Source organism: Gadus macrocephalus, chromosome 15, assembly GCF_031168955.1.
Source record: "Gadus macrocephalus chromosome 15, ASM3116895v1".
In the NCBI taxonomy this organism is placed as follows: Eukaryota; Metazoa; Chordata; class Actinopteri; order Gadiformes; family Gadidae; genus Gadus; species Gadus macrocephalus.
In genome coordinates, this window is record NC_082396.1 from 3942949 (window position 1) to 3962865 (window position 19917).

Consider the following 19917-nt stretch of genomic DNA (forward strand, 5'->3'; position numbering starts at 1 on the left):
GTCCAGTCACAGGTTACGAATTTGTGTGTAAAGACACAAATCCTTTAAATGACATGGGTTTAGGACCACTTCCCCTATTGTGATGCACTGAGACGGACTGACCTGTATAGATGTCGTCCCCTCAGGGCTGGGAAACATTGATTGGCACGGCCCCCCGCCCCCCCTGGAGAGCACCACTACGTCAATACTCTGTGTGGAGCCATGTAAATGGAGCCATGTTATTCGCCTTCATGTTGACCCATCTCTTCCTCAATGTGCATTTTTAAACAGGCTTTGTAAATCTGTCCTTGGTTCTCTGTTGGTGCTCTGTCATGATGTATTAGGTGAGCGATTTTATGACATCTTCAGTCAAGGATGTACCCCTAACCACAAAGATCCACCAGGGGGTTTTCTCCCTAAAAACCCCCCCCCCAAATGCTGGGTATAGGACAATGCCGGGTCTAGGTTTACTATTGTTTCTCACTTTCCCATGGGTGTACAATGGATTCCGTGGCACTGGCCTACTCATGTTTCAGACAGCCCTCATGCCAGAGGCTCCTCTCCCTGTGTCTGAGGAAGCAAACAATAGCTTAGGGGTTAAAATACAGGTTCCACCGTAGTAAATGTCACCGGGCAAACACACCGTGGACGTTGGCGTGACAGACAGACGGACAGGTTGAACGGTCTTGCCCCGGTGTCTTTTGACGGATTCCAGCGTTTGATTTGAGTGGCGGTGGATCAGATCCCGGCAGCGGTCGTGGGTGCCCCCCTGGGACTGGCCCGGGTTTGTGGGGTGGGGGGGGGGGGGGGGATCTACAGACCTCATTTTCGTAATGGCTCTCTGAAAGATGCTGACCGTGCAGTGATACGTGATATCACCCCCCCTCCTCCCTCCTCCTCTTCCTCATCTTCCCCCACAAGAAGATTTTAATGTGTGATGAGCATTTGTGGGTCATTAGCTACCAGCGCACTTTCTTTTGTTTCAAATGTACACAACCACAGAGAGTCTGGTGAGGGTCCAATGAAATGAGAACAACAGACGGGCATACTATTGTGTATATATATCTATCTATAGAATAAATTGATATATTATACAGTAAACAGTATCTAGAGATTTTTTCAGTGTTATTATTTAGTATTAGTATTAGCGTGTGTTTGGAGGAGAGGCTGGCCTGGCCCTGTTGTTGTGGTTGGGGGGAGGGTACGCGGCAGTAGGGGGGAATATAATGGGTCTTGGGTTGAATGACATACATCCACGCACTGGCGATCACGCATGGTCCCACAGGCTCTATTGTTTACCTCTTGCTGGGCCACGCAGCGCGCTGGAAGCTTCTATTGTGTGAGAGGGGGCATCGCCAGACTGGGGGGAGGGGGGGGGAACGAGACAGAGGTTTAGACAGGGGGTGTAAACACAAGGGGAACATGATCCGCGGCTAATCGATGTGTTTTGGGGAGGTTTCTATTGTTACGCTCCCTCGTCCCTTCTTTCTGTCTTCCGGCTTGAGAGAGAGAAAGAGAGAGAGAGAGAGAGATAAAGAGAGAGAGAGATAGAGAGAGAGAGAGAGAGAGAGAGAGAGGCTGCTTGTCATTTTAAAGACGCAGGAGGATGTTGTCGGGGGAGAGTGGTGGAGAGATGGGGGAGGAGAGAGAGAGAGCGAGAGAGAGAGAGCGAGAGAGAGCGGCAACACAGCTCAATGACATCAGCAGCAGCCACAGAAGCAGAGCACCTCGCATGCATGCACACGCAATCTCTCTCCTCACAGACGAGGGAGAGCAGCAGCAGAAGAAGCGATGGAATTATGAACGCGCTGCTCCGTTTCTTTGGGTCCACTGAATTCATTTCCCCCCCCCAGCGTCTGAGATCTATTTCTAGCACCGTTAGAATTATTTTTCCCGGTCGTGATTCTTTTCCTTTCACCTGCCTCCGCGAGATGAGGGTGAAAACCAATATCCCCGTCTGTACAGCAGAGGAGAGGATGAGTAGCACAGGGGACGCTGCTTAGGATGACGAAGAGGCGTCCGTGATTCATCCAGGACGGACACCCTGTCTGGACCGGGAGCCACACTCTCTTTATCGGCACTGCGGTGCATCGCTGCCGACGGTGCAGCCTCCGTCGGTGACTTCATCTCTCCTTGTTGTGCTCCTGGAGAGGAGAAGGCATTTTGGAAGGGGCAGGTGGATGCGTGGTGGGAGGGGAAGGGGGGGCTGTGTGTGTGTGTGTGTGTGTGTGTGTGTGTGTGCGCGCCCGTGTGTGCGTGTGTGTGTCTGTTGCCGAGCAGGCGAAGGAGCCCGAGGGAGGGAGGGAGGATTTTGATTGAGGGTTGAGGGTTCGGGAGGCGAACGCTAGCCAAGAATGGGCGCCAACGAGTCCATGGAGGAGAATGGACCAATCTCCTTCCCCTCGCAGCAGGAGCACATGTGAGTCTCCCCTCTGGTCCCTCCTGCATGACGACCAGTGTGTCCACCGAACCGCTCAGACCAGGCCATTCTATTAGACGTGTATAGAATATATTATGTGACGAATATGGGACGAAACAGCCCCCTTATATTCTTTTGTAGCGTTGGTGGTTTGAACAGGTCGGGGGGGGAGAGGGTAAGGTGGAAGCTTGTTTTGATTTCACTGTTGTGGCGGCCATTGCAGGGGTTTTTTGTTTTTGTACATGGACCACATCGCTGTTCCCAGGCACACTAGCCACACAGCTCCACTTAACCCAGCCGTCCGCTCCTCTATCGGGGTCAAAGCTCTGGGGATGATGATGATGATGAGGCAATCGGGAGACGCTTTCGTCACCTCTCCATCGTGTGAGCAAGGCAAGCGCTCGGTGAGCGTGGCAGCACGTGCAGAGAGGCACATGTGTGCAGGAATGAGTACACGGCAGAGGTAGCAGTGCGTGTTTCCCTTTGTGGTGAGGCTGGCTGGGAGGAGGGGGAGAAGAGGGAAGGAGGTGATGGGGAAGGGGCTTTGAGAAGCACCGCCGGTGGTGGTGCTGTTCAGGATGCAGGAGGCCATGCTCAGCATGCCGGGGGCTAGGAGATGGTGACTGTGCTAAAATAGAGCACTCGGCAGGGGGGGTGGGGGGGGAGGATGTGAGAGATGGAGAGAGAGGGGAGAGAGAGGAGAGAGAGAGGAGAGGGGAAAGAGAGAGATGGGGGAGAGTGCTCTACTTTGTTTTATTTATATCAGATAAGACACATGGGGATGTGAGAGTCACATTGCTGTGTGTGTTAGTGACAGGGTGCGTGGGTGCGTGTTTGGGCTTGAGTTTTTGTCTGTGCGTCTGGGGGTGGATGTTTATGTGTATTCGATCAGTTTTGGCCGTCCTGCTTGGTACACATGGCAATATGTGTCCATGTGTTGTCACCATGCTAGTGTCACGCAGGCGTGAATGAACCCAGGATGGTAGCAGTGTTGATGAAGCCATCTGGAAATATAACATGAACACATTAGTAGCATCTGTTTGCTCTTGCGAGCTGGAGTTATTGCACACTGCTATCCTCCCAACCGTTAGTAGTATGGCATTCAGTGCGTTCCCACATTTGGGTATGCAATGCTGTCAGGACTTCTACCGTAAACTCAATACTCCCCGGAAGTATTGGGTATTTTATTTCGAAGGGTTCTGCTTTATGGATGGGAGTGCAAGATGTTTTATTCTCCTCAGGTTGTTGCCTTTACCTCATCTTCCTGTATGTCAAATTCCCCTCAGATGTGACATCACTGGCCCTGCAACCTGTCTGGTGTTCTTTGGTTTCAGTTTGCGTGGGAGAGACATCTGGAATTGGTGGCTTTTGGCATCATAATACATAAAAGATGGACTGTTCTCTCAGGCTGTTCTCGACTCTTTGAACTGTAAATGATTATCACAGACTCTGTGTGATTTCCAGCCTGTTCCATCCGAGGTAGTGTGGTTTTAAAACGAATCCCAACAGCGCCATCTGTTGGTTTGTCCCTGCCATATACAATATGTACATTCTTACAACAACATTTGACCACACTGGGGTTTTCCAATAAACATTACACATGAGGACATATCAGAATCATGACTTTTTATTCCACATTCATCATTGCTGGACTGTAAGGTTCATTCAGTTTATTTATGCAGTTCAACATTAAACGTTTGTGTAGTTTTGCATACATGATACTGAGTGCTTCAAGGCAAATAGTTCCTCCATATTTTTATTGACTAACAGTCAACCGGAAGATGGCTAGGAGGCAAAAAAAGAAGGAGAGAGATGTAGAGATAAATTAAGAGGAGAGGAGTGAGAGCGATGTAGAGAAACATAATGATGAGTGGAGAGAGAGATGTCGAGAAACATTACTACCAGAGGAGTGAGAGATTTAGGGAAACATTGAGACGAGAAGAGTGAGAGAAACATTAAGACCAGAGGAGGGAGACAGCCAGGCAAGGAGAACTCATAAATAGTTTAGGACATTGAAGGATGATGTCTATCCCTGCTGTTGATGAGGTAAACGTGTGTGTGTGTGTGTGTGTGTGTGTGTGTGTGTGTGTGTGTGTGTGTGTGTGTGTGTGTGTGTGTGTGTGTGTGTGTGTGTGTGTGTGTGTGTGTGTGTGTGTGAACATATGACCTGCGTATTGAATAGCTGCTGAAAGACTAACAGCAAATTAGGCTATTTTATGTTTTATTTTGTATTATTACGTTGTTGTTTTTTATCTTCATCCTTAATAATGGCTCTCTTACTGCCTCTTGTTCATCACCCCTCGAGTGACACGAAGACAACTATATTTGTGTTGTATCCCTTTGTTACCTTTTGTCCCTCCCTTTTTTTTTTCTTTTTCATACACTCACACCTGCGTACATTGAAGTATATGTTACTTCAAAGTAAAGACCAGTCTCTCTCTCTCTCTCTCTCTCTCTCTCTCTCTCTCTCTCTCTCTCTCTCTCTCTCTCTCTCTCTCTCTCTCTCTGGCGCTCTCTCTGTCGTTCTCTCTGGCGCTCTCTCTGGCTCTCTCTCTTTCTCACTGGCGCTCTCCCCCTCCCCCCCCCCCACTGCGGAGTCTGTCTCCAGGCAGTGCTCCCTCCCAAGCTGCGAGAGGCTGCCATTAGATGTGTGTATCTCTCGCTCCTGCTTTCTCACTATCTATTTTCTCTGTCTATTGCTTTCTCTCTCTCTCTCACCCTCTCTCTCTCTGTGCCCTTTCTTCGCCCACACTATTGATAAGGCTCACTCGCATAATGTCTCTTTTGTCTTGCAATTGCAATTGGAGAATTCTGTCTGATACAATTTGAGCACAAAACCCTTTTGCATATCCAGATGCCCTCTTGACTACAGACGATTACGGTGAGAAAGAGCAGGGGGAAAATATATTTTGTGTGTGTCCCCAAAAAGAAAAGACAATGAAAATGCCATCCCGCTTTTATTTTGGAGGGAGCAGCGTGTCAGTGTGATGCAGGGGCAGACGGTGCTCTGCTATTGGTCGCTGGGTGCCTGCGCGCGCCTCACAGCTTCCGTGTTGCTGTGCTTCTCCCGCCATACTGCCTCTCCTGCCAACGTGGAACATATGGCGACGGCAGCCTCCCGTTACCATAGCAACAACAGCCAATGATTTTGCATCCGCGTTAGAAGAATATGCCATGTTATTTGATATGATGTTAAAATATCGGCTGGTATTGCGGCATTATATATTTATAAAATATATATATATAGTATAAATATTCTCTGGTAGAATACCCTCAATTGAAAAATTGAGTACACACAGGCTACACCTCATGCAGTTAATATGCAGTATATTCTGTACATTACTACATGTAGGTCTTATCCACTCCTACCCTCGCAGCTCTGCCTGTTACTGGCCCACCCGTCGATGCCCTGATCCCCAGTGCTGCCGACTGGGGCAGATGGATCTGCAGGTGGGCCTGCCCAGATCCAATCGACACACAGTGGGAACCAGAAAGGGATTAACACTGGCCCAGTGTCCTTCTGTCTCTCAGCCCCCCCAATGGTCCTGCTGGTTCCACCTCACCGACCCCGGCCGTTCTTCAGACGCAGAGCAGCTCCTCAGTGAGCAGACAGCTCTGCCGCAGCATCGTAGACCGACTGACTGCAGTGTGAAACAGTGGAGTACAAATAGAGAAACCGCCTTAATGCCCCTGCAATGAGCGGCACCCCAGGGGGCCATTGTGGTCAGAGGGTCTTATTACAGACCTACTCCCTCCCTCCCTTCCATGAGCATCTAAACCTGACCAGGCAAAACATATCCCTCGCTTCATTTGGAAGGTGTGCGATTGATCCGTCCCTTTTCCCCGTTTTTGCTGTTCTAAGTCAGCGCATCGAAAGCCAATACGAAGCAGCTTAACGTCAGACACCGTGTGAGGAAGGTTGACTTGGCGACAGGGACTGAGCGAGCTCTATTACAATCAGCCTATAAGGCTAAGTGGGCAGCGGATTTGCCTTTTTGGGGTGTAAATATCATCTGGGGAATAAAGCAGACGGTACGCAGCCGACACGGTACCACGACCAGCTAACCATCGGCCCTCGCTCTCTAGGGGAGAGATAGTGGGAGACAAGAGATAGCGAGGGGCGGAGCGAGCGAGGGGATATAAGCAAGTGAGCGAGCGAGAGAGAGTGTTAGAGAGAAGAGGAGAGAGCAGAGGAAGCCTGAGTCAGTGCAGGTGCCGGACCTCCGTAGCCAGTCTCTCTCCCGCACGCATCGGTGCTTATCGCCTCTGTACCGAAGTAGAGCCCGTGAGGACTTATTGACGACGTACGAGAGATAAGCGCTGGACCGCAGCGAAGGGAGCCGGACGAAATTGGCAGCTGATCGTTCGCTCGGCTCGGAGGGGGGAGGCAGACGAAAGACCTGGAGGCTGAGGTGTGGCGTCGCTGCGACTAGAAGCCACGAGAGGAAGAGCGAGAGGAGCAGCCAGTCTAGACCCAGACGGTCGCCGGCGTGGTCCAGGGAGAGCCCGGTGCCTCTGTGGTTGTGGTCGTCACCCCGGTCCACCATGGTTCTGACCGCGTGGCAGGCTCTCTCGCCGCTGACGTGGGCACGCTGGGGCTGGGACTCTCTGCTGGGGGGGTCTCCGGACGGGGGCAGCCCCGGATCGGACCCCACGATGGGGCTTCTTAGGAAGCTGTCCTGGGGGGCACGGCATGACAACATGGTCAGGCAGAGGTGAGGCGGTATGGGGGTGTTGGTGGGGGGGGGGGGGGATGTTGTAGTCTGTGGTTCTGTTGGTCAGCGACTGTGTGTGTGTGTGTGTGTGTGTGTGTGTGTGTGTGTGTGTGTGTGTGTGTGTGTGTGTGTGTGTGTGTGTGTGTGTGTGTGTGTGTGTGTGTGTGTGTGTGAGAGAGACACCATGCACGTGCATCGATGTGTGGTCATGCATTCATATCCGTGTGTGTGGCCGACTGGCCGTGCGCACGTGCGCGTGTGTGTGTGTGTGTGAGCGTGTGTGGTTGCGTGCAGCCATGCACGCCCGTTTGCATCCGTGCATTTGCATTCGTGCGTGCATGTGTGTGCGTGCTACCATGGCAATATTTGTCGGCCTCTTGCAAGAATGCATAATCAATGCATATCATTACTTTCAAGGTTTACTTCATATCATTACTTTCACGGCCGACTCCTCATGTTCAGCGCATCGTGCCTTTGTGTCTCCGATTGGGCGTTTTGATTTGGGTGTAAACAGAGGACTCATGAGCAGTCATACGTCACTGCGACGGCTTATCTGGCTCTCCTCTGCAGTTGCAGCACTTTAATTTATGGATTGTTTCATTCCACCGGGGACGGCGGCCATCGCCTGTACCGTCGCGGGCCGTTGGCTTTCCCAATGTCGCCAACCACAGGACTCGCAAAGATGCCGTGATTAAAAAAGGGTTTATCAATCGTAAATCCAGTTAGATACTGCTCCCAAGGGAATCTCAATCCCATTGTCCTCTCCTGAGAAATAAGGGGTTTAATGGTCAGCCTTTGTCAATTTGAAGGGTTCGTTCCCTGCCTTAAGCGCTGGAGATTATCGGCCAGATCTTTCTGCCGAGCGTGCGCTAGTGTTGGCTGTCGAGTGGAACCGAGCTGCCTCTGGTGGAAGCACTACACTGACGATTTATAAATCAGGGTTGTCATCGCAGAACCTCTGACTCAAGTCTGGTCTGGTCTCGTCCAATAGGAGCTCGGACTCGGACGGAGCCTTCGAGACCCCCGAATCCACCACCCCAGTCAAGTCCCCTACCCCAACTGGACCTCAAGACTTGATCCCCACCTCGGACGACCAAGGTACAGTCAGAACGTGTCTTCAGTGTCTTTTCATGTCTCTTTGAACATGTGCTCTTGTGCTCAGATTTAGCTAAGGCACAGTTGCCGGGGTGGATAGAGAAGAAAATGGGATGCTGGTCTTTTAGCACCCCCAAGTGTAAACACGGTGAACCTGCTCTGATCAAATCATACGGCCCCCTTTGTTTGCGGAGGAGAGCACCTCTATTGTCTGATGTAATTTCTTACGATAGATGCCAATAATGATCATTCATGAAAATAAATGGTATATATTTACATTTAGGGCATAAGCAGACGCTTTTATCGAAAGCTTGATTTGTACATTTGTCATATTTAGTATATATTTGTTATATTTTTTTGTCGATATACCAAGTTCCTTTGTCTCTTGCGTGGTCATTTACCACCAGCCTCTTTAATCGAATAGAATAGACGACTCACTGATGAGCGTTTCCCAACACATCCGTCATCCTAATCGCTGCTGTCAGAAACAGAAGCAACCTCTCCAACCAATAGATACTTTTAATTACATTTCTCATTCAACCTTCTCCCCCCTGCTCCTCCCCCCCCCCCCCCCCCCCCACCCCACCCCCCAGACTGTGGTACTGGCTCGGTGTCCGACCTCACCCTCGTGGTCCCCGACTCTGACAGCCCCTCCTTCCAGCCGCCCACCCGCTCGCTCTCCATCGTCTTCGACGAGGACAAGCCCATCGCCGCCAGCGGCCAGTACAACATCGAGCACGGGCCGGCCGGCTCCGCCCTGACCCGCTCGCTCAGCCTGCAGGGGGGCGAGCTAGAAGGCGCCGATCCCCTCGACGGCGCCGACCCGCTAGACGGCGGCGGCGGTGACGCCGCGGCGGGCTTCCACGCGCGCGCCGAGTCGTTCAGCGTGGGCACAGGCAGCGCCCCCGGCACCCTCCGCAGGCCCAAGAAGGGCCGCCCGGGCTCCCTGAAGAAGAAGCCCCTGGACAGGCAGAACTCGGACCCCGAGGCCCCGCGGGCCCACCCCTCCTCCTCCGGCAGCACCACCCCGGAGACCAAGAGGAAGCCCCACGCGCGCACCGGCAGTCCCCTCCTCCAGGCCCAGGACGACCCCGAGGGGTCCCCCGCCACCCCCAGCCCGGGAGGGACGCTCCGACGGACCCGCAAGGCCCGCGTGGACACCCCGCCCCCCTTGCCCGAGGAGACCACCCCCGTCGGCCCGGAGGAGACCGCCCCCGTGGCCCCGGCCGTGACCCGGGAGGAGTCGTCGCCCCTCCCCGCGCCCCGGACCCCGCCCACCGGCGAGGACGCCCCCATCCTGCCCCGAGGCGCCTACAAATGGGACCCCGATAACTTTGACGACATCGACCCCTTCAACTCCGGAGGGAGCAAGATCGCCAACTCCCCCGAGTTGGCCCGGAAAGGACCGCTGTCGGCCGCCGCCGCCCCGCCTCCGCGGAGCCCCCCCCTCCCCGCCCGGCAGCCCTCCCACGGAGAGGAGGCCCCGGGCCCCCGAGAAGAGCCGGTCGGTCGCCCCGAGGGGCCGCAGCAGCAGCAGCAGCAGCAGCAGCAGCAGAAGCCTCCGGCGGTGAGGCTGGAGTTCGACTACTCCGAGGAGAACGGCGAGGCGTCGAAGCGGGCGTCCCCCCCCCCCAAGAAGCTGGGCAAGAAGCCGGGGGCCAAGATGCCCCTGAGGAGACCCAAGCTGGGGCTGAGGAAGGCCCCGCCCGCCCAGACGGAGCCGCTGGACAACGAGGTCTCGGCGGGCCCCAACGACCCCGCGGACGACATCCCCGTGCCCAAAGCGTCCTACAAGTTTGACCCCGAGAAGTGGGAGGACCCGAACTTTGACCCCTTCAACACCAAGAAGGCCATCCCCAACTCCCCCGAGCTCTCCCGCCCCTCGGGGAACTTTGACGCCGGCAGCTTCGACGACTCCGTGGACCCGTTCCAGTCCTCCGTCAAGATGGCCGCCTCGCCTCCCAAGGGCTCGTCCTCCTTCGGCGCGCCGGTCGTGGACAACGTCGTGGACAACGACGTGGACAACGACAACGTCGGCGAGCTGGAGGATCACAATCAGAACAAGCCCGCCAAGAAGAAGAGAACTCCGATAAAAAGGTAAGTGCCGTCGGAATGATTGTCGCTGGACTGCACGCACGGGCGGCTCGTGGCTTGTCTGTCACTTCTTTTGTGCGTCGATTAACCGATTGCGAGTGTAGAGGTTTTTGTGTTTGTACTACATACACTTTTGTCCGTCTATCGTGCCAGCGTCCTCTTGTCTGTCTCTCTGTCTCTCTGTGTGTGTATTTGCTGTGTGTCGCAGGAAGTCCAAGGGTGTATCCTCCCTTTGTTGTCTGTTGTAAGTACAGGGGAGACTTACAAGCATCCATCAGTTGACCCCTAATTTAGACTCCCTGTAATACCAGCATGCCCTTCAGTCATGGCTACCCCGTCATGTGACTCATTTCCACCACTTCCTCTGGGAGTTTCCATATGATTAAGGTTAAGAGAATAGCAAAGTATTCCTTATTTTGCTTTTACATATTTTGATTACTTTTTACTTTTTATTTTTGATCAAATTCGCCCTCTGGAAATGTGGCACTTAGTGGTGGTGATAGGGAAATAGATTAATTCAATATAGAAGATAATTACACTGGAATATTAAAGTAGTATATTATGTGCCCCATCAGTAGTCTTCCTTCCTTCCTTCCTTCCTTCCTTCCTTCCTTCCACTAACTGCATTGATAAAATAACACATTTGTATTCTACATTTTTATTCTTTAAATATATCATTGGCTCAGAAATGACACTCATTCCTAACTAAAGCCCTAAACTGTCTGACTGTCTTTCAGTGTGTGATTTCATTTGTAAATATATAAATCTAAAATGCTCCAAATCAGCTTTGGAAAGTCTTAGTTTAAGTCCAAAGCTAGAGCTGTAGCAGTTGGATCTTAGAATAAGTACCGATATCATAATGAAGTTGTATTGGTTGTGTGCTGATGTATTTCGACTTTCCTTTCAGTAACACGTTCAGAGTGAAGAGATCCCCGAAGAAATCCCCCACCAGTGAACCGTCGCAGGTGACCTTATTTTAATACTCTCCCGTGTCTGCTGTGTCTACCGGACCTGTGTACTAACCTGTGTGTACTTACCTAATAACAGTAATAAAGATTATTATTCTAATAACAATAATAAATAAAAATAAATAATCAGAAAATGCAAGCCTTTCCCCAAAGTTTGGGTCAATAAACGTCTTCAGCGTCGTCGGTCCGAGCGGGGATCGAACCGCCAACCCCTGGCGGCGGTGTTCCCCGCGCCCCCGCGCTCAACCGTCTCCTCTCCTCCCCGGCGCAGGAGTCCACGGACGGGGACGACGGCCTCCACTCGCAGGACGAGCACGCCACGGACGAGGAGAAGCTGGCCTCCTCCACCGGCCACAAGTGGAGCGCCCTGCAGGACGGAGACCTGACCTCGGACGGCCAGGACTTCCCCCTGCCCAGCGACCTGTCCTCCTTCGTCAGCGAGGTCGGACTCCCCCACCAGGACGACGGTGAGCCCGCAGCGTGGAAGACTCTCTCTCTCTGTGTGTGTGTGTGTCTGTGTGTGTGTGTGTCTGTCTGTGTGTGTGTGTGTCTGTCTGTCTGTCTGTCTTTCCGTCTGTCTTTCCGTCTGTCTTTCTGTCTGGCTGTCTGGCTGTCTTTCCGTCTGTCTTTCCGTCTCTCTGTCTGTCTGTCTTTCCGTCTCTCTTTCCGTCTGTCCGTCTCTCTTTCCGTCTGTCCGTCTCTCTTTCCGTCTGTCTGTCTGTCTTTCCGTCTGTCTGTCTGTCTTTCCATCTGTCTGTCTGTCTTTCCGTCTGTCTGTCTTTCCGTCTGTCTGTCTGTCTCTCTTTCCATCTGTCTCTCTGTCTTTCCGTCTGTCTGTCTCTCTTTCCATCTGTCTCTCTGTCTTTCCGTCTGTCTGTCTCTCTTTCCATCTGTCTTTCCGTCTGTCTGTCTGTCTGTCTCTCTTTCCGTCTGTCTGTCTGTCTGTCTCTCTTTCCATCTGTCTTTCCGTCCGTCTGTCTCTCTTTCCGTCTGTCTCTCTTTCCGTCTGTCTGTCTGTCTGTCTGTCCGTCTGTCCGTCTGTCTGTCCGTCCGCAACCCACGTAAAAGCGCAGAGTCTGAGCACGTCGGGCGCTTGGTTCTCCGTGGCAGTGAAAGCGAGTCAATCTGTACATTGCATTTTGTTGTACACCAATAATCCGCGGTCACTCGCATCGGTGCTGCCCAGAGGCAGAGCACCGACCCATCTGGGTCAGCCGTGGAAAATAACCGTCAATCACTGACAGATCGTCGCTGTTGTAGAGAGACACACACACACACACACACACACACACACACACACACACACACACACACACACACACACACACACACACACACACACACACACACACACACACACACACACACACACACACACACACACACAGAGAGAGTCCCAGAACCCCCTCCTGCAACCTCTCCAACTCATTGGGCAGTTATAATAAATGTGTTTCTCTTTTTGTCTCTCTCTCCCTGCCTCCCTCCACCTCTCCGTCCCTCCCCTCAGTGCCAGACTATGAGATCGAGTACATGGAGAAGATCGGCTCAGCTTCGCCGGTAGAGTATATCATTTTTTTTTAATGCCGTCATTTTCAGCTCGTACCCGGGATGTTCATGTGTTTCTGAAGCTGGTGTTTTGCGTCGTTCCTTGCAGCCCCTCTCTGTGAAGAAGCCCTCCCTTTATCTGAAGCTGGACTCTGTGTCCGACAGTCTGACCAACAACACGTGTACCATGGGGTCAGAGCCCAACTCTCCCTGCACAGGGTATGTCCTTCAGCCCCTCCGTACACCTAGGAACCACATACTTACTGCCAGGCAGTTCATTTGTCGATGTCCACTTTTTATGCTAGCAACTAGAGTGGTACTTAAAGGGGACATATTATACCACCAGGTGTGAGTGTGATTAGCCGTTACAAGCAGTTTTGAAAATATCTTGTCTTCTGACATCACTAGTGGGCGTGTCCACCTGGATGTGTGCTGGATAGATCAGCCTACCAGCCTACCCGGTGGACTGAAGCCAACGGTGCTCATCCATTCAGCACACATCTAGGTGGACACGCCCACTGGTGATGTCAGAGGACGCAGATTGGCTAGAGGGCGAATTGCACCCGCACCTGGTGGTATGATATGTCCCCTTTAAGGAATTAAAATGTCCACACTGAGCTTAATTCACATAAATGTTCCCTCCCTTGTCGAGAATAATTTGAAGTATGCAGGTCAACCGTTATAGACGTCAACAGTTTCAAAGTTTCATAAATGTTTCATGCGCTGTATGAATGTTCCTCCCACGTATCGCCTGCCGCTTTCCTCTCTCTCTTCCTCACCCCCACGGTCACTGACTCTACTCTTCCCTCGACCCTGTCTCTCCGAAGGAGCTTCGAGGAGATGGAGGCTCAGATCTCGGCGGACATGAAGACGCCGGGGCTCAGCCACCGGCCGGGCCCCGAGGGCTCCGCGGGGGACAAGGGCCGCAAGAGGGAGAGCGAGGCGCTCGGTCGCACGCAGAGCGCCGACCGAGACGAACAGGTGACCCCCCAACACGGTCCATCAGGGGGGGGTGCACGGCGCGGTTTTCTACCTCAGTGGACAAAACGATGATCCGTTTAGCCGCCGTTGGTGTATATTGTTAAATGTATATCTATACATGTGTACTATGTGGGTCGGTATTATCATTGCGTCTGTCTCTTCCGTCATCATCCTGTGTTTGATTTCAGCTGTCGCGCCATACCGTTGTTAACCACTAGGGGGAGACAGAATACACGTGTTGTACCGTGAGGCAAATGAGAATCACAAAACGGACCCCACGTGTACTCACTCAGTCAGCCACCGGCGACACGACATCATTAACCGCTCACCCCTGATCGCGGCCAGCCCGCCGGCAAAAAAACACCGGGCCCCCATTCGACACGGCCAGAGCGCTTTGCTTTTCCATATTGACCCTCCCCCCTCCTCCCCCCCCCTCTCCTCTCCATGCCTTCTGCCCCCCCCCCCCCTCCCCTCCCCGGCGGCGCCCCTGCAGTCCCCTAGCCAGGGCCCTGCAGAGGCGCCCCCCGCCCCGGCCCTGTTAGACAGGCTGCCGCAGTGCGACGACCCCCTACGCTACCTGGAGCCCGACCTGGCCGAGACCAACCCCAACGCCTTCGCCCTCAAATTACAGGTGTGTTCACGGGCCTCACGGGGAGCTCCACCTCCTCCTCCACCTCCTAGCTCTGGTGTGTCTTCTTCCACCCCCCCCCCCCCCCCCCCCCCCCTCTTTTACCTCAAACTTCCTTGGTTTTTGAACTATTCAATTGGCTGTCGACGTGTGTCCTATTTTGTAGACTTTGATTTCAGGAGCAGGTTTTTGCGTTAGTGTTCACCTCAGCGGAACGAGAGTCGACGCGCAGCCTCAACTTTGGTCTGTGTGTGTGTGTGTGTGTGTGTGTGTGTGTGTCTCCTTCCCTGCTCTCACATCCTTGGGCCGTCACTCCTCCCCCTTCCCCCCCCCCCCCCCCCACTGTGTGGACGGCCCAGGAGGAACTGGTGCTGGCAGCCCTGCGGATAGAAGCTCTGCAGGTAGCCACGCACATCTCCCAGTGCCCCTCCCTCTCCACTGTAACCCCCCAGGTACTGCGCTGAGTCAGCCTGCACCTGCGTGCGTGTGCGTGCGTGCGTGTGCGTGTGTGTGCGTTTGCCTTTTTGCCTGTGTGTGCGCGCCCGCGTGCACAACGGTTGCACGTATCCGTGACATCCGAGGCGATGTCACCTGAACTGTGATTTAAGGAAGTGTGTGTGCTTGTGTGCGCACGTGCGTGTGGGCACCAGCGTGTGTGCATGAGCTGCAGCGTGGCAGCATGAGTGTGTGTGTGTGTGTGTGTGTGTGTTCCGGCCTGCCTCCCCCACCCCCCCACCCCTGATCCTAAACACTCCAAAACCTTTTGAGTGTGGCTGGGATCCCGTGGCCCTTATCAACCACACGGTGGCTGTACCACTACATCGACCCTCCCCTCCCCCTCCCCCTCCCCCTCCCCCTTCCTCAGCCCCCCCACATAACAGCATCTCTAACATGGCTTTACCCCCACCCTACCCCTCCCTACCCCTAGCCGAGAGCCCTCCTGGATCGACCCCGCTCCAGATACCCCAGAGCCCGGCCTCCGGGCCACTATGCACGTCGGCTCGTAGCGAGATGGGCACCAATGTGACCCGGCCACTTCGGACAAGCAGTCGCCATCGCTCCGTCGGACGCGTCGCTCTCGCGGTGGACTCGGCAGATGCAGCCTCCTGACCTAACCGCACTAATAGACACTCACACACAGAGTTCAGGATTCAACACGTGCGAGTTTGTAGGCGTCAGGTGCTTGAACTCGGAACACAGCGAGGACAATCAAACCCTTCCACTGATCAAACCCGATCTCGGAGCAAGGCCCTCCCTTGGTCCCCTCTTGGTTGTCCCATGGTCCGCCAGTGGTCGTCCTATAGTCTCCCCCTTGGTTTGCCCCCTAGCCTTCCATTGGTTGTTCTAGGGTCGTCCCATGATCGTCCCTTGGTTGTCCTCTGGTCGTCCCATGGTTGTCCCATGATCGTCCCATGGTTGTCCCATGGTCGTCCCTTGGTTGTCCCGTGGTCGTCCCTTGGTTGTCCCGTGGTCGTCCCTTGGTTCCCCCCCTAGTTGTCCCTTGGCTGTCCCTTGTCTCACGCTATTCTTCCGACCCTCACAGTCGCGCCTCAAGAAGCCCAGCACACGGAGGTGGAACATCAACGGTGCCCCCCTGCTGAAAGTAAGACGAGAGTAGTGTCGTAGCCCCGGTAGGGAGGTCCTCTATGCAGTCATTTAACTTGTGGTAGACCCCCCTTGAACTACTTAATAATCCTAAAATGTAGATGTAAGACCTAAGATCCGGGTTCTTCTTCAAACCTCTAGGATGTTTGCCCTCCATAGTCTATCACCTGCACGTCTATCACCTATCACCATCGTCTCCCTTCCTCTGAAAGTCGTTGGTCATGGATTCACTTCATCTAGCGTCCCCAAGTTTGTTCCGTTGCTTTACGTCTTCCTGGATCAACCTGCTGGTCTTCTTGTTTATCTCAATGCGCATGTTCTTATGCCACAGTATTCCACTATTTCTCGCCCAAGTCCTTCTTAACTATCCACTGTCCATAGCCAACCTCGACCCCACAGATGTCTGTGTTTATTTGTGTAACAGCTAGTGAAGAGGCTCTCCCAACATGCTACCTTGGGAACCGTGCTACAAAGGAGCTTTACCAATCATTCATCTTTTTGTTTGAGGCACTTTGGTTTATGAAGGGTGCCTCAAGTCTCTCTGGTTCCAGAAAGGGAACTGTTGAGTGTCCATGGCCCTAAACCTCCATCTCTTCCTTTAGATCCTCTGTATAGAGCAGCCATTAATGCTCAAGACCCAACACTCAACCCTCGTTTCACTCTGTTCATTGTCTTAAAGGAGCACCCTCTCTTTCCCATCTGCACCTTTCAGCAAACATGAAGCATGTGAATATAGACACACACCCATACACAAATACACACATTCTATTAAATCCATCTTTATTGCTCCTCTTGGATCGATGATGAAATGCCCTTCATGAGTTAAAGTGTGTGTTAGTACAAGACTACCAGAGACTGCTGTATGTTTTCCTCGTGACACGCCAGGCAAAGCCTCAGTGGGAATACATTTCCAAGGGCGTTCTGTCCTGTGTGCTTCAATTGGGACGTCCATCAAAATGTTCCCGTCGCAAAACGGGGGTCCTTCCAGAGATAAATCCGATGAACGCGTCGGGCGACCGCCAGCCCCAGGCCGTCGTTATACCCCAAACCCCACACCTTTAACCAGTAGAAGGAAACAGTTCCTGTTGTGATGTGTACCGCTTAACAGGAGCCTAGCACCTGTCTCCCGTGCTGCCCAGTGCTGTGTCATCCCCTTTAAACTGTAAATAACGCTGTTTGCACTCTACCAAGCCTTCCTCCTCCCTCTTCCTTGCCTGGACCCAATCCCATTCAAGCCACTGAAACGAGCAGTTTTGTTATCAGCACCAATCATATCCCAGCTGCTAAGACGAACAGTTTATCATCCGCACCAATCATATCCCAGCTACTAAGACCAGCGGTTTATCATCAGCACCAATCATATCCCAGCAGTTAATCACCAGCACCAATCATATCTCAGCTGCTAAAACAAGCAGTTTATCATCCGCACCAATCATATCCCAGCTGCTAAGACCATCAGTTTATCTTCCTCAGCACTCTGCTGTGCGACAGAATTAGCGCACCAGCTACTGTGGTATTTGAAGACTGCTTCATCCAATCATGTCCCAGCAGGCCAAGTCTTCAGGAGCATCACGAGCCTGTGCCATTTGCATCGCGGTGGTTTGCTGTGTGGGGTGTATCCTGGTGGTGGCAGCAGTAGTAGCAGTAGGAGGAGTTGACGTGGTTTGATGCTTCCTCGCGGTTGGTGTGGTTCTCTGTTCTTTGGACGGGCCCCTGGAAGGTCCGGTCTCCCATCCGGCCGCTGCCCATAGCTCAGCCGTCTTGACCCCCACATGTTTCCTTTCCTCCCTCTCCTCCTCCTCTCCTCCCCCCCCCCCCCCCCCCCCCCCCCCCCTCCCCCCCCCTCCCCCCTGACCCCCGGGAGCAGCAGAGGGAAGTCACGTCGCCGATGGAGAGCGTGGTGTCCAAGGGCTCCCTGTACACCCGCACCCCGTCCACGGGCTACAGTGAGGAGGCCAGCCCGTACCTGCCCCGTGACCTGGACCAGTCCCTGGTCATAGCCAGAGACGAGGTGCCCCCGAGTCCCACCTCACAGACACACAGACACAGACAGACTCACACACACACACACACACACACAGACGCAGACACACACACACACACACACTGTACAGGCACACAGACACACAGACGCAGACACACACACACACTGTACAGGCACACAGACACACAGACGCAGACTCACACACACTGCACACACACACAGACACACAGACACACAGACGCAGACACACACACACACTGCGCACACACACAGACAGACACACACAGGCACACAGACACACACAGACACACACAGGCACACACACACAGAAACACAGACACACACACACACACACACAGACACACACACAGGCACACAGACACACACACACACACTGCACACACACACAGACACACAGACACACCAGACTCCTGTGACTCCACCTCACACGTTTTTCCGCGTCCTCCTCCCCTCGTCAGGTGATTACAAAAGAGAAGGAGGTCATAGAATGGCAGAGGAAGTACGAGGAGAGCCGACAGGAAGTGGTGGAGATGAGGTGAGTGGCATCCGCACGTGCTCTAAGGTCCCGCCCACATTTTCAAAAACCACCGCAACGACCTATAGTTGACCGGCCAGCTACGACCTGATTCGTGGTCAGCCATGCTTGAGTTCCCGCCCACTGAGGTTGATTTACCTGTCAACTGGTTTAGCATGCTCAAAGAGCCCAGGGTGATTACCTGTTGAAGAGCCAATTAAAGAAGTCCATCTCTTATGGCTTCGGAGGACAATCTGTTGAGCCTGAAGCCAAAGACGATATCGGCTGAATACGATTATGCGTTTGTCTGCCACTGCTGTCTTTGTTGTATAACGAGACAATCGTTTGAAATATATGTAGAGGATTACTTTGGGTATTCTATTCACTGTGTTTGTTTGAAGAGCTTAAACACGTCTTTTGCACAAAGTTTAACTCGGGTTTAATGCCTACGCTCTAAAGTCCCCGACTCTGCGTTTCGTTCAAGGATGAGGAATAACTTCTAAGAAGCGGGCCACGGCAGACCGGTCTATTTTAGTGTTCCTTCTCTTTCAGCAGGTTCTGGGGTGTGAGGGGGAGTCCAGCTGGCCGCACTGTGGCGCGTGTGGAATAAGACAGAGCTTACGTTGTTAGGCTGATTAGGCTCAGGTTAGGGAAGGGACTGAGGAGCTTATAAAGCCTCTTTTCCTCTTGCTCGCAACCTGCTCTGGAACAAACACAACTTACCAACGGGCCTGTTGGTTGGCTTAGCACGCAGTAGAACCTGCAGCAATTACAGAGGGTTGTAAACAGTAAAGACTGTTTAGAGCTTAGAGGTTTTGAGTTCAACAGATGTACGATAAAAACGAGCCCATTAAAGAATATCCGCAGAGACGCCTTGAGTTATGTCTTTACCTAGGCAATGCGTGCCGTGGATACTGGTTTATTCACACAGTCTTGAGTGATGCATTAATATCTATGCCCCCCTCCCCCAAACCCTCCTCTCTTGTTTCGTAGGAGAATTGTTGCAGAGTATGAGAAGACCATTGCTCAGATGATAGGTGAGTGGAATCCTTCCGGTTCAGCAGACGGCAACACTTAAGAGCTCTCACGCCTCCCTTCTGAAACACTTCAGCACCAAGCACATCAAAGGCCGGGCATAGCAACATACACACAAACACGCATACAAACACACATTATTCATTTTGCGTTATGACCTACAGGAATTCTTGTGAACTTTGCGTGCCCTAACCCATTAACACGTTTGTTTACCTTCGATACCTGATAGCTGCTGTGGTTCTGCTGGTCTTATACTAGCCAATTGGGATGTTTGTGTACTTGCTTCCTGTTTTCAGTTGATGATACGACCTACGGGTCTGAATCTCGTCCACTT

The 19917-nt window shown here is 52.9% G+C and overlaps 1 protein-coding gene across 14 annotated transcripts in view; it reads left to right on the forward strand.

Annotated features, from left to right (window-relative positions):
• The window catches only part of tacc2 (transforming, acidic coiled-coil containing protein 2), a 54001-nt gene that overhangs the window by 29241 nt on the left and 4843 nt on the right, over positions 1 to 19917 (forward strand). For 9 of the 14 annotated variants that reach the window (XM_060073303.1, XM_060073296.1, XM_060073297.1 and 6 more), the window contains 12 exons: positions 8105 to 8211; positions 8802 to 10305; positions 11210 to 11267; positions 11542 to 11737; positions 12778 to 12827; positions 12925 to 13034; positions 13643 to 13796; positions 14290 to 14427; positions 14784 to 14876; positions 17897 to 18040; positions 18493 to 18569; positions 19542 to 19585. In XM_060073303.1, coding sequence (XP_059929286.1) covers positions 8105 to 8211; positions 8802 to 10305; positions 11210 to 11267; positions 11542 to 11737; positions 12778 to 12827; positions 12925 to 13034; positions 13643 to 13796; positions 14290 to 14427; positions 14784 to 14876; positions 17897 to 18040; positions 18493 to 18569; positions 19542 to 19585 — 2675 coding nt within the window. Of the gene's footprint in view, positions 1 to 2242; positions 2399 to 6181; positions 7114 to 8104; positions 8212 to 8801; positions 10306 to 11209; positions 11268 to 11541; positions 11738 to 12777; positions 12828 to 12924; positions 13035 to 13642; positions 13797 to 14289; positions 14428 to 14783; positions 14877 to 17896; positions 18041 to 18492; positions 18570 to 19541; positions 19586 to 19917 lie in introns of those variants that run through there. The other 5 variants (XM_060073306.1, XM_060073305.1, XM_060073298.1 and 2 more) reach the window with 5 other exon arrangements.